This window comes from Orcinus orca, chromosome 12 (genome assembly GCF_937001465.1).
Source record: "Orcinus orca chromosome 12, mOrcOrc1.1, whole genome shotgun sequence".
In the NCBI taxonomy this organism is placed as follows: domain Eukaryota; kingdom Metazoa; phylum Chordata; class Mammalia; order Artiodactyla; family Delphinidae; genus Orcinus; species Orcinus orca.
The window spans coordinates 55749800-55763449 of record NC_064570.1 but is presented as its reverse complement, the minus strand read 5'-3'; the positions used below and the strand labels follow the sequence as shown (position 1 = coordinate 55763449).

General features: G+C 39.4%; 1 protein-coding gene across 4 annotated transcripts in view; it reads left to right on the top strand.

The window, feature by feature from the left end:
• GRIK2 (glutamate ionotropic receptor kainate type subunit 2) overlaps positions 1–13650 on the top strand; it is a 661376-nt gene that overhangs the window by 427616 nt on the left and 220110 nt on the right. For all 4 annotated transcript variants that reach the window (XR_007470694.1, XM_049695632.1, XM_049695633.1 and 1 more), the window contains one exon: positions 7786–7899. Coding sequence is in view for 3 of the 4 variants with exons in the window: in XM_049695632.1 (XP_049551589.1) it covers positions 7786–7899 (114 nt within the window). In the remaining variant the exon portion in view is untranslated. The remainder of the gene's footprint in view (positions 1–7785; positions 7900–13650) is intronic.

Sequence of the window (13650 nt, the reverse complement as noted above, 5' to 3'; positions counted from 1 at the left end):
GATCTCCCTGTGCTATGCGGCTGCTTCCCACTAGCTATCTACCTTACGTTTGGTAGTGTATATATGTCCATGCCTCTTTATCGCTTTGTCACCCTTTACCCTTCCCCCTCCCCATAGCCTCAAGTCCATTCTCTAGTAAGTCTGTGTCTTTATTCCTGTTTCACCCCTAGGTTTTTCATGACATTTTTTTTTTCTTAAATTCCATATATATGTGTTAGCATACGGTATTTGTCTCTCTCTTTCTGACTTACCTCACTCTGTATGACAGACTCTAGGTCTATCCACCTCATTACAAATAGCTCAATTTCGTCTCTTTTTATGGCTGAGTAATATTCCATTGTATATATGTGCCACATCTTCTTTATCCATTCATCCGATGATGGACACTTAGGTTGTTTCCATCTCTGGGCTATTGTAAATAGAGCTGCAATGAGCATTTTGGTACATGACTCTTTTTGAATTATGGTTTTCTCAGGGTATATGCCCAGTAGTGGGATTGCTGGGTCATATGGTAGTTCTAGTTGTAGCTTTTTAAGGAACCTCCATACTGTTCTCCACAGTGGCTGTATCAATTTACATTCCCACCAACAGTGTAAGAGGGTTCCCTTTTCTCCACACGCTCTCCAGCATTTATTGTTTCTAGATTTTTTGATGATGGCCATTCTGACTGGTGTGAGATGATATCTCATTGTAGTTTTGATTTGCATTTCTCTAATGATTAGTGATGTTGAGCATTCTTTCATGTGTTTGTTGGCACTCTGTATATCTTCTTTGGAGAAATGTCTATTTAGGTCTTCTGCCCATTTTTGGATTGGGTTGTTTGTTTTTTTGTTATTAAGCTGCATGAGCTGCTTATAAATTTTGGAGATTAATCCTTTGTCAGTTGCTTCATTTGCAAATATTTTCTCCCATTCTGAGGGTTGTCTTTTGGTCTTCTTTATGGTTTCCTTTGCTGCGCAACAGCTTTTAAGTTTCATTAGGTCCCATTTGTTTACTTTTGTTTTTATTTCCATTTCTCTAGGAGGTGGGTCAAAAAGGACCTTGCTGTGATTTATGTCATAGAGTGTTCTGCCTATGTTTTCCTCTAAGAGTTTGATAGTTTCTGGCCTTACATTTAGGTCTTTAATCCATTTTGAGCTTATTTTTGTGTATGGTGTTAGGGAGTGATCTAATCTCATACTTTTACATGTAGCTGTCCAGTTTTCCCAGCACCACTTATTGAATAGGCTGTCCTTTCTCCACTGTACATTTCTGCCTCCTTTGTCAAAGATAAGGTGACCATATGTGCGTGGGTTTATCTCTGGGCTTTCTATCCTGTTCCATTGATCTATATTTCTGTTTTTGAGCCAGTACCATACTGTCTTGATTACTGTAGCTTTGTAGTATAGTCTGAAGTCAGGAAGCCTGATTCCTCCAGCTCCATTTTTCGTTCTCAAGATTGCTTTGGCTATTCAGGGTCTTTTGTGTTTCCATACAAATTGTGAAATTTTTTGTTCTAGTTCTGTGAAAAATGCCAGTGGTAGTTTCATAGGGATTGCATTGAATCTGTAGATTGCTTTGGGTAGTAGAGTCATTTTCACAATGTTGATTCTTCCAATCCAAGAACATGGTATATCTCTCCATCTATTTGTATCATCTTTAATTTCTTTCATCAGTGTCTTATAATTTTCTGCATACAGGTCTTTTGTCTCCTTAGGTAGGTTTATTCCTAGGTATTTTATTCTTTTTGTTGCAATGGTACATGGGAGTGTTTTCTTGATTTCACTTTCAGATTTTTCATCCTTAGTGTATAGGAATGCCAGAGATTTCTGTGCATTAATTTTGTATCCTGCTACTTTACCAAATTCATTGATTAGCTCTAGTAGTTTTCTGGTAGCATCTTTAGGATTCTCTATGTATAGTATCATGTCATCTGCAAACAGTGACAGCTTTACTTCTTCTTTTCCGATTTGGATTCCTTTTATTTCCTTTTCTTCTCTGATTGCTGTGGCTAAAACTTCCAAAACTATGTTGAATAAGAGTGGTGAGAGTGGGCAACCTTGTCTTGTTCCTGATCTTAGTGGAAATGCTTTCAGTTTTTCACCATTGAGGACGATGTTGGCTGTGGGTTTGTCATACATGGCCTTTATTATGTTGAGGAAAGTTCCCTCTATGCCTACTTTCTGCAGGGTTTTTATCATAAATGGGTGTTGAATTTTGTCAAAAGCTTTCTCTGCATCTATTGAGATGATCATATGGTTTTTCTCCTTCAATTTGTTAATATGGTGTATCACGTTGATTGATTTGCGTATATTGAAGAATCCTTGCATTCCTGGAATAAACCCCACTTGATCATGGTGTATGATCCGTTTAATGTGCTGTTGGATTCTGTTTGCTAGTATTTTGTTGAGGATCTTTGCATCTATGTTCATCAGTGATATTGGCCTGTAGTTTTCTTTCTTTGTGACATCCTTGTCTGGTTTTGGTATCAGGGTGATGGTGGCCTCGTAGAATGAGTTTGGGAGGGTTCCTCCCTCTGCTATATTTTGGAAGAGTCTGAGAAGGAGAGGTGATAGCTCTTCTCTAAATGTTTGATAGAATTCGCCTGTGAAGCCATGTGGTCCTGGGCTTTTGCGTGTTGGAAGATTTTTAATCACAGTTTCAATTTCAGTGCTTGTGATTGGTCTGTTCATATTTTCTATTTCTTCCTGATTCAGTCTTGGCAGGTTGTGCCTTTCTAAGAATTTGTCCATTTCTTCCAGGTTGTCCATTTTATTGGCATAGAGTTGCTTGTAGTAATCTCTCATGATCTTTTGTATTTCTGCAGTGTCAGTTGTTACTTCTCCTTTTTCATTTCTAATTCTATTGATTTGAGTCTTCTCCCTTTTTTTCTTGATGAGTCTGGCTAATGGTTTATCAATTTTGTTTATCCTTTCAAAGAACCAGCTTTTAGTTTTATTGATCTTTGCTATCGTTTCCTTCATTTCTTTTTCATTTATTTCTGATCTGATTTTTATGATTTCTTTCCTCCTGCTAACGTTGGGGTTTTTTTGTTCTTCTTTCTCTAATTGCTTTAGGTGCAAGGTTAGGTTGTTTATTCGAGATGTTTCCTGTTTCTTAAGGTAAGATTGTATTGCTATAAACTTCCCTCTTAGAACTGCTTTTGCTGCATCCCATAGATTTTGAGTCGTCGTGTCTCCATTGTCATTTGTTTCTAGGTATTTTTTGATTTCCACTTTGATTTCTTCAGTGATCACTTCGTTATTAAGTAGTATATTGTTTAGCCTCCATGTGTTTGTATTTTTTACAGATCTTCTCCTGTAATTGATATCGAGTCTCATAGCGTTGTGGTCGGAAAAGATACTTGATACAATTTCAATTTTCTTAAATTTACCAAGGCTTGATTTGTGACCCAAGATATGATCTATCCTGGAGAATGTTCCATGAGCACTTGAGAAAAATGTGTATTCTGTTGTTTTTGGATGGAATGTCCTATAAATATCAATTAACTCCATCTTGTTTAATGTATCATTTAAAGCTTGTGTTTCCTTATTTATTTTCATTTTGGATGATCTGTCCATTGGTGAAAGTGGGGTGTTAAAGTCCCCTACTATGAATGTGTTACTGTCGATTTCCCCTTTTATGGTTGTCAGTATTTGCCTTATGTATTGAGGTGCACCTATGTTGGGTGCATAAATATTTACAATTGTTATATCTTCCTCTTGGATCGATCCCTTGATCATTATGTAGTGTCCTTCTTTGTCTCTTCTAATAGTCTTTGTTTTAAAGTCTATTTTGTCTGATATGAGAATTGCTACTCCAGCTTTCTTTTGGTTTCCATTTGCATGAAATACCTTTTTCCATCCCCTTACTTTCAGTCTGTATGTGTCTCTAGGTCTGAAGTGGGTCTCTTGTAGACAGCAAATATATGGGTCTTGTTTTTGTATCCATTCAGCCACTCTGTGTCTTTTGGTGGGAGCATTTAGTCCATTTACATTTAAGGTAATTATCGATATGTGTGTTCCCATTCCCATTTTCTTAATTGTTTTGGGTTTGTTATTGTAGGTCTTTTCCTTCTTTTGTGTTTCTTGCCTAGAGAAGTTCCTTTAGCAGTTGTTGTAGAGCTGGTTTGGTGGTGCTGAACTCTCTCAGCTTTTGCTTGTCTGTAAAGGTTTTAATTTCTCCATCAAATCTGAATGAGATCCTTGCTGGGTAGAGTAATCTTGGTTGCAGGTTTTTCTCCTTCAACACTTTCAATATGTCCTGCCACTCCCTTCTGGCTTGCAGAGTTTCTGCTGAAAGATCAGCTGTTAACCTTATGGGGATTCCCTTGTGTGTTATTTTTTGTTTTTCCCTTGCTGCTTTTAATATGTTTTCTTTGTATTTAATTTTTGACAGTTTGATTAATATGTGTCTTGGCGTATTTCTCCTTGGATTTATCCTGTATGGGACTCTCGGTGCTTCCTGGACTTGATTAACTATTTCCTTTCCCATATTAGGGAAGTTTTCAACTATAATCTCTTCAAATATTTTCTCAGCCCCTTTCTTTTTCTCTTCTTCTTCTGGAACCCCTATAATTCGAATGTTGGTGTGTTTAATGTTGTCCCAGAGGTCTCTGAGACTGTCCTCAGTTCTTTTCATTCTTTTTTCTTTATTCTGCTCTGCAGTAGTTATTTCCACTATTTTATCTTCCAGGTCACTTATCCGTTCTTCTGCCTCAGTTATTCTGCTATTGATCCCATCTAGAGTACTTTTAATTTCATTTATTGTGTTGTTCATCGTTGCTTGTTTCATCTTTAGTTCTTCTAGGTCCTTGTTAACTGATTCTTGCATTTTGTCCATTCTATTGTCCATTCTATCTCCAAGATTTCGGATCAACCTTACTATCATTATTCTGAATTCTTTTTCAGGTAGACTGCCTATTTCCTCTTCATTTGTTAGGTCTGGTGGGTTTTTATCTTGCTCCTTCATGTGCTGTGTGTTTTTCTGTCTTTTCATTTTGCTTATCTTACTGTGTTTGGGGTCTCCTTTTTTGCAGGCTGAAGGTTCGTAGTTCCTGTTGTTTTTTGTGTCTGTCCCCAGTGGCTAAGGTTGGTTCAGTGGGTTGTGTAGGCTTCCTGGTGGAGGGTACTAGTGCCTGTGTTCTGGTGGATGAGGCTGGATCTTGTCTTTCTGGTGGGCAGGTCCACGTCTGGTGGTGTGTTTTGAGGTGTCTGTAGACTTATTATGATTTTGGGCAGCCTCTCTGCTAATGGGTGGGGTTGTGTTCCTGTCTTGCTAGTTGTTTGGCATAGGATGTCCAGCACTGTAGCTTGCTGGTCGTTGAGTGAAGCTGGGTGCTGGTGTTGAGATGGAGATCTCTCGGAGATTTTTGCTGTTTGATATTATGTGCAGCTGGGAGGCCTCTTGTGGACCAGTGTCCTGAAGTTGGCTCTCCCACCTCAGAGGCACAGCACTGACTCCTGGCTGCAGCACCAAGAGCCTTTCATCCACAGGGCTCCTTAATTTGGGATGATTCGTTGTCTATTCAGGTATTCCACAGATGCAGGGTATATCAAGTTGATTGTGGAGCTTTAATCCGCTGCTTCTGAGGCTGCTGGGAGAGATTTCCCTTTCTCTTCTTTGTTCTCACAGTTCCCAGGGGCTCAGCTTTGGATTTGGCCCCGCCTGTGCCTGTAGGTCGCCGGAGGGCGTCTGTTCTTTGCTCAGACAGGACGGGGTTAAAGGAGCCGCTGATTCGGAGGCTCTGGCTCACTCAGGCCGGGGGGTAGGGAGGGTCACGGAGTGTGGGGCGGGCCTGCGGCGGCAGAGGCCGTCGTGACGTTGCAGCCTGAGGCGCGCCGTGCGTTCTCCCGGGGGAGTTGTCCCTGGATCCCGGGACCCTGGCAGTGGCGGGCTGCACAGGCTCCCCGGAAGGGCGTGTGGCTAGTGACCTGTGTTCGCACACAGGCCTCCTGGTGGCGGCAACAGCGGCCTTAGCGTCTCATGTCTGTCTCTGGGCTCCGCACTTTTAGTCACGGCTCGCGCCCGTCTCTGGAGCTCCTTTAAGCCTCGCTCTTAATCCCCTCTCCTCGTGCACCAGGAAACAAAGAGGGACGTAAAAGTCTCTTGCCTCTTCGGCAGGTCCAGACTTTTCCCCGGACTCTCTCCCGGCTAGCCGCGGTGCACTAACGCCCTGCAGGCTGTGTTCACGCCGCCAACCTCAGTCCTCTCCCGGCGCTCCGACAAAAGCCGGAGCCTCAGCTCCCAGTCCCGCCCGCCCCGGCGGGCGAGCAGACAAGCCTCTCGGCTGGTGAGTTCCGGTCGGCCCGATCCTCTGCGCTGGAATCTGTCCGCTTTGCCCTCCGCACCCCTGTTGCTGTGCTCTCCTCTGCGGCTCCCAAGCTCCCCCACTCCGCCTCCCGAAGTCTCCACCCGCGAAGGGGCTTCCTAGTGTGTGGACACTTTTCCTCCTTCACAGCTGTCTCCCGCTGGTGCAGGACCCGTCCCTATCCTTTTGTCTCTGTTTAGTTTTTTCTTTTGCCCTAACCAGGTACGTGGGGGGTTCCTTGCCTTTTGGGAGGTCTGACGTCTTCTGCCAGCGTTCAGTAGGTGTTCCGTAGGAGTTGTTCCACGCGTAGATGTATTTCTGGTGTATCCGTGGGGAGGAAGGTGATCTCCGCGTCTTACTCTTCCGCCATCTTCCCGGAAGAGCTCCACTAAATGCATTTCTGATTTAACAATGTTTTCAACTTATGATGGGTTCATCCATAAGTTGAGGAAGATCTGTATGTACAAAACTTTACTTTAAAAAGAAATTGATAATTTATAGCTTCATTTGAGGAAAACAAGTTGGGTAATTGGCTAGGGGCATATGTAAGACAGATTTCACTACTGATGACTCCCAGGTTTGAGAGGGTGAGGAAAAGTAATGCTGACTAAGAAATACTGACTCTGCGTCTCCTTTTGTTTCTGTTTTCCTTTACTGGTCACCATTGTTACATGACATGCAATGGTGCAGGTGCATGTATGTAAACCACCCGATCTATGTATTTAGTGGCATCTTATGCTTATATGTATCTCTCCAGAGGTAGCTCTATGTCATCCTATAGACTGTGTTCAGTGAGTATAAAATGTCTGAACACAGAGAGTATATGGCCTAATCTATCAGAGGGTATTAGTTAAATTAAAATACATATTGAATAGAATACAAGTGGAAGTATTAGAATGGGTTATCCAGATGAGATTATGCTGTAATCTCCTTTCCTTGGAGTATCTTAAAGCTGCAAATGTGTATTTTTAAATGCTCTGCAGGTAATTTGGGGTATGATTTTGCCCTACTGGGGGTTTTGTGAATACGAATTAATGCCTCTTTTAAGCCTGCTTTTACCTATTAATTTACCCTGGATCTCCAGGTTTTGCTCTGTCTTTTAGCTTTGTCCATATAATATGGCATGTTATCATTGTAATGAGAGGATAAGACAGATCCATTACTGTCAAAAATATGTGCTATTAATGAGTTTCCAGCCAGCTATCAAGGTATCATCAGCAGTAGTTTATCTTGGTGAATGAAAGTCTGAATGGAAAATTAAGCTCCTCACACTGACTGGAGAAGTGCAATGGATCATTTTGTTCTTTAATGTCACACTTCACTGGACACACTTCACAAAGCAGTGAATCATGCTTAAAACAAGCAGCCTTTACTTCAACAACAGCAGATAATGCAGCAGATGTGAATAATAAGTGTTAGCAGTCTTAACTTTCTCTTCAGTGCTCTCTCCCAGGTGCCTGATGGACGATTTACAAAGTACATATGCTATTTTATAGATTGGAACTTGGGATCCAGCCAGTGGCCTGAATATGACAGAAAGTCAAAAGGGAAAGCCAGCCAACATCACAGATTCCTTATCCAATCGTTCTTTGATCGTTACCACCATTTTGGTAAGTGTTTTTCCATTCTTTTTAGATAAATGTAGGTAAACATGGAAATGGATAGGAAAGGACATTATAATTGGAGTAGTAATGAACAGAATGTAATATATTTTACAGTTATTTAGCAATTACTGTATAACAGATGAGTCAATGTTAATTTAGTCACAGTTTTATTTTGTTAGCTTTTAATGATATAAATTATATTAAAGTTTGGGCTGCTTATGTTGATTAATAATACAGCTTCATGTATTACTGGAAATCTTTATGTTTCTACAAAATTAGTTGCTGTTGAAAAATTGTCAATGTTAAGATTTGAAAAGTACACGGACATGCAGCTGTATAAATATACTTATGTGAGGAGCTGCATGTGAACTTTGCTTCTGCTTTCAACTCCTGCAGATATATTTCAGAGGGCATACCATTTATTTTTCGGGACTTTTTCTAATATAATTATATTTTAACGTTGATTTCAATTTAATTGTTTTCATCATGGCAAATTCACTTTTACTTTACTAATCTTCCTAATGAAATCAAATGACAAGTGCTGTTTTAAGCCAGAAATATTTTCATCACCAATAGAATTAAATTAATACTGATAAGCTGGATATTTTTACCCCTCTTATAATTATATATTTTAATTAGATCACACAGTAATGTTTACGTATGCCTACCATGCCATTTGCAAATGGGAATCTTAATTTTAGGACAAGCAAGGGGCTGATGAATTAGTGAGTACTTTTACCTACAGAATAAATTTATCAGTACTAGTTCTTAAGATTCCCCAGGTAATCAATAGGAATGTAAGATTATTGTCCAGAACAAACCTCCACACAATTTTAGCATTTATATAATTTCTAAATTTGATTTATGGTGGCAAATCAAGCCAGGAAGAATTCATAATCTTGTCCTTATAGTAACAACAAAGGATGTCAGATCTCTAGGCATGTCAAAACAAAACGTCTTGTGTTAAAGTCTCTTGATAATGAAGCAAACCTTGTAATCATGAAATGACAGTGATGGAAGTTCATGAGGATTTTTAATTACTCCCTTGCTAAGAACCTCAGTAAATACTTGCTCCATCATATCCAAACTTCTCTGGTCCCTTTAACTTAATTTTATATCTCCTCCTCTTTTCAAAGATAACTCCCAAACCCACCAATCCACCAGCCCTCGTCCTCAGATGGAATGTCCTCACAGGGCACTAATATATCCTTTATCTGCCAGTATATCCTGGATCTCATAACCTGCTGCTGGGACAATTACAGTAACTATGTAACTATCCCTCCTGCTGACAACCTTCTCCCATTGCAATGCACTTCACTCTCCACTGTGAAGATCTAACTCTGTCGTTTCCTGCTTCTCTGCTTACAAGTCTTTAGTGAATCCATATTGACCATTAAAAAGGCCCCCAAGTTTTGACTCTGACATTCAGAGCTTTCTACAGTCTTGTCTTCTCCCACCTTTCTATTGTCATTTCCCATTATTCCCTTCAGGAATCCTGCATTTTAACTGAACTGGGGTAATCAGTTAGCCTGTTACTGTGATTGTGTTAGCCCCGTTCCCTTTGTTTGCAATATGGTTCTCTCCATTTCTGAAATATAGAACTTGTCAGTAGTTTATATTATTTAGAATGAATACTATATTATTCTTAAATTATTTCATGTGTGCAATATTCCTCCAAACATCACCGACCATTCCTTGGAGAATTAGGATCTGACTAAGCCTCCTGTTTTTACACCACATGTGCCTCTACAATGCTCACAGAGTAAAGAGTGCTGGGCAAGGGACATCTGTCGTCTTCAGCAACCAGCCCCCATTCTCCTTTCTATGTTCTTCCTGATCCAGCCAAACTCTCAAATGCATCACTTATTTTATGGCTCCAAATCTTTGCTCACTTCTTTATGATCCCCTGTGAAAAATTTTCATCCTTCCAGACCCATCTCAGATGACATGCTCTCTGTGAAACTCTTTGATCTTTTCATTTAGTTGCATTATGTTTGGGGTGGGCAGAGGAGTGTACATTTCATGTATCATAATACTCTATCATAGCACTTACCATGCATTTTTTTTATTTTAGAAATTTTGTATATATCTGGGTCTCTATTTGGCATGGATCTGTACAAGTCCAATAATCAAATTTTACACTTTTTAGATCTCTTAGTGTCAGAGAAGAGTGACTTGGGCATAGGAGGCACTCAATAAATATTTGTCAAATTAAATAAAATAAACAATATTTAATTAAGCAGAAAATTAGGGGGATAAGCAACTTTTAAATGGCTGTATTTAAATATTTTCAAGTGCGCAGCTTACTGCAAACTTCTTGTCCAGACAAAGCAGGTGATTAAAACTACCCATACAATTTCTCAGTATTGCTTAATTACTCAGAGTTATTTTATAAAAAGTATCCAAATATTTTTCTCAATAATAAACAATTTTATATCTATTCATAAACAAGTGGTATTTAATCTTAGCTTCATATCAGAGCCAGGCATAAAGCTTTTAAAAAATTATTGCTACCTTTAACTGTAGGACATATTCATTTTTTTAAGTTCCACAGGTAATTCTGACCTGTAATGATGATTGAGAACTATTCCTCAGATCATTGTTCCATATAACCAAGATGTAAGATCAACTCTGGAACATACTCTAAGCTTACATTTTAATGAATAGGTTACTTATATTGTAGACTATGTCACTGTATTAGTTTCAAAGAGGTTGTGATTTTTGTTAAAAAGAAAGGTACGTTATTTGTTTTTATATCACTTAGTTGAAAAACTTCTTTTTCTGAATACTCTGATCACAGAGTATCCACAATCAGGAAAAGATTTGAAGAGATTATTTACATTATTTATATAAGCCAGCTTGATATAATTTATAGATACTTAATTTATATTTTATAAGGAAGTATGATCATTTGATTTATGTTATGATTATTTTGTCCTTTTCTCTCTTGGAAAATCTCAGAGGAGATTCTGCCTATGTTGTGAATAATGATATCTCCACAGAGAGAAGTTCACTTAATGCTTCTTGTTTGACATTTTTATTTTGTGTCTTAAAAAGAGCCAGTGAGGTTTTCTAGAATTTGGCATCATCAGTATGCTTATCATAATCAGCTCCATTTCTCTTGAATTTTATTTATTTATTTTTTTAATTCATTCTTTTTGTATTTAACAAATAGGTACTTAGTGATGATGATATGTCAGGCTTTGTGATAACCACTATATATATTTTTTTGTTCTTTTTTTTTTTTTGCGGTACGCGGGCCTCTCACTGTTGTGGCCTCTCCCGTTGCGGAGCACGGGCTCCGGACATGCAGGCTCAGCGGCCATGGTTCACGGGCCCAGCCGCTCCGTGGCATGTGGGATCTTCCTGGACTGGGGCACGAACCTGTGTCCCGCATTGGCAGGCAGACTCTCAACCACTGTGCCACCAGGGAAGCCCCAAACCACTATATTTGATGGAGAAAATAGACACGGTCTCTGCCTTTATGGAGCTTAGAAAATGGTAGGATTCATAAGGAGAACTACACACACACACACACACACACACACACACACACACACACACACACACACACACGTACCACACACCACACCTTGTGATTAAGATATAAGAGAAAGATAAAGTGTGTGATGCCTTTTACAGAATGATCCAGAGTTACACCAGGGATCAGGAGTGGAAGGATGGGCCAGGTTAGGTCTCACTGCCGAAGGATAGAGAGTTGAAGTTTGAAAAGAAATTATCAAGGTAAAGAGAGGGGGAAGGAATATTCTCAGCAGAGAGAACAGCATATGCAAGGGCCCTAAAGCAGGGGAAAGATCTTGAAAAATTTGCAAAATTGAAAGAAGACCATGGTAACTGAGGCTGGTGCTTTTATCTGCTTCTCGGCTTCACTAAATAAGGTTACATGAATATGGTTCATTAAAAAAAATAATACACATTTTTGGTATGTCTGCTATGTGCTAGATATTGTTCAAAGCACTACTCATAGATTTACTCATTTAATTGTCATAATAACCTTTTGAGGTAGATACCATTATCCATACTCTTTTACAGGTGGGAAAGCTGGTATGCAGATTGCCTAAGTAACCTGCTCATGGTCACAGAGCTAGAAAGTAGAGACGTGGGCTTTCAACCAATCTGTGTGTCCAACTTGAGCAACCAATACTGTAAAGTGAAGTCTCTAGTGGCCCAGGATGGAAAAGTCTAACAACTATAGTTTATGACCAGAATAGCATCTTGATTGAGAATTGTTCACCTAAAGCAGTGCTTCTCATCCAGAAATCCCACATATGCTAGAGCACTGTGATGCCGTTACAGGTGTGTCCCCAGACATCTAGACATTTCCTCAGGGGCCAAGATTTAGGCTACTCTTGCTTGGATGCCTCGGGCCTCTTGTTTCTCCCCTCTCCTAATTTAGCGCTCAGTTTTCTTTCAGCTTCTTTAAACCATAATCGCAGATTTTTCTGGGCAATCAAAAGAGTAACGGGGCCTGTCTCACTTTTTCTCTTTGGAATTGAGATTAAGCATCTTGTTTACTAATGTTTTTTGCTCCTCTTCAACAATACAACCTACGCCCAATACACTGTATGGGCGTAGTAGGTATCAGTAGTCATATCATGGAATGAGTTCATTTTAGAAGCTCTAAACAATTTTTTAAATATTTATTTTGTTAGTTTTGACTTAAATGATGTCATACAATTTGGAAATTATGTAGCCTCACCTGCAGGTCTAGACCTAAAACTGCAGCCTACTCATGCCCTCTCTTTCATATTCCTCATATTACCACTCTGGCTTTTGAATTTCAGATTCAGTGGTTAAAATTCCCTTGCTTCTTGTGTTTATCATTATTATTGGAGTTACAGATATCAACCTTAGAACTGTGTTTTCATATATGATGATTTTGTTTATTGCATAACAATTGTTAAAATATAAATTTCTAATCACCAAAAATAATAACAAGAATACTCTTTCTGAATGAGACATAGAGAGCTTTTGAGAATAATGTGTGCTCTATTTTCAGTTTATCAGCCTCATCCTGTTGTCCTTACTACTGTGGATACACTAGCTAGGGGCAGTATCAGGTGGCTGAATATTTATTTAAGTTCATAGAAGGAATGCCTATTTTCCCTGTGTTCTTGGTTTTCAAGCCTGTCTAAATACGTTGAGTGTTCCCCACTGTGCGGCTCCTGTATAATAATTGATTTTTGTCCATCAAAAGATTACTAGCACTAAATGCTACTGTACATGTTCTTTCCCTTAACGACTAGTAGCACTTTAGCATGCAAATGACTAAATTTGGTGACTGTTTCAGAAAAGTCACTTACTCTTAAGGAGGCTCTTTCTTCCCGGTTGCTCAATGAATTGAACAAATGTGCTTGCATCTGCAGCTTAGTCTTAGTTTTTATTTTCTTAGCACTTCCTGGAAGGTTGTGTATTTCAGTACTCAGTTTACTTGCTTAGGCTTGTTAGGCTTTATTGTTGCAGCCCACAGATACAGGAGGCTTATCTGGGAGCCAACTCCCAAGGACAGTGGAAGGAATTACAGTACAAAAGAGAGAAGTGACCAAATCATCCCCTAAATGGTTCTGCAACTTCTTCCATAATATCAACAAAAGCAGAGGATATGGGGAGGGAGAAGGGTAAGCTGGGACAAAGCAGGAGAGAGGCATGGACATATATACACTACCAAACGTAAAATAGATAGCTAGTGGGAAGCAGCCGCATAGCACAGGGAGATCAGCTCGGTGCTTTGTGACC